Below are 903 nucleotides of genomic sequence, written 5' to 3'. Positions count from 1 at the left end.
TTTGCAGCTGAAGATAGATAGATAGATTGATAGGTCCCCTTTTCTCCTGTATATGTGTTTCTTTACCTGAAGAGGATACTGATGCATGCGGGCGACTTGTGCTGATCTTTGGCTTATCCTGCTGTGTATTGGTGGTGGAATTTGCGAGCATAGCGATCGAACTTGTAAGGGAATCCGAAGCGAAGACAGCCCAGAGAGGTGAGGTGTCATCATATGGAGGTGGTATACGATAGGTAAGAACGAAAGTGATGGCACTCTTTTCTGTTTTCCCCGAAGTTGTCCGAATAGTTCTTCTTCTTCTTTCTCTTTCTTCTTCTTCATTAGTCTTTCCTGTATGTAGAAAGCCTGCTTTTGAATCGGATAAGAAAAGCACCATGCTCTTCTTGTCTATCTCCTCTGCTCTCTGAGAAGACGAGAAGACAATCTTCTTTTCCATCTTTCTCTTCACGTCTTTAACTTCTTGATGTGAAAGGACTCTATCTTCTTCAGCTGCAAAGCCATTTCCCGCCACCATCTTTCTTTCCTTCTCTTTCCGTTTCTCCTTGTTCTTCTTCTTCTTCTGGAGACATGAGGAGGACCGAGGGGGGGGTTCGATGTCTACCTTTGTAGGTGTATAGAATGGCGAGCCATAGGTGTCTACATCTAACGATGCGAAGCAACATAGATCCCCGAACGGTGTAGATACAGTCGAAGCGAATAAGAATTCACATATATCGTCACAGATCTTCGGCATATACCACCATAGTAATAGAGGTGTACATAGCACGGCTATCAACTCTTCTATTAGGCATGCAATTCTTAATCCATAGAACGACGAGCAAAAGGAACGTATTACCATCTTATGCTGCACACCTACACCTGTCACCTGACGTGAAAGAGAAGAAGACTTCTTTGAACCCCCCC

The 903-nt window shown here is 44.0% G+C and overlaps 1 protein-coding gene across 1 annotated transcript; it reads right to left on the bottom strand.

Annotated features, from left to right (window-relative positions):
• Positions 1-67: 67 nt before the first annotated feature.
• Positions 68-887, bottom strand: CSUI_011432 (autophagy protein apg9 protein; the record flags this gene model as incomplete). The annotated part of the gene is made up of 1 exon (XM_068071530.1): positions 68-887. A coding segment is annotated over exon 1 (771 nt), but the record flags the coding sequence as incomplete, so codon positions are not given.
• Positions 888-903: the final 16 nt, after the last annotated feature.

This window comes from Cystoisospora suis (genome assembly GCF_002600585.1).
Source record: "Cystoisospora suis strain Wien I chromosome Unknown contig_11744, whole genome shotgun sequence".
Taxonomy (NCBI): domain Eukaryota; phylum Apicomplexa; class Conoidasida; order Eucoccidiorida; family Sarcocystidae; genus Cystoisospora; species Cystoisospora suis.
Note: the sequence above shows the minus strand (reverse complement) of the source record. Positions and strands in the feature narration are given on the sequence as shown.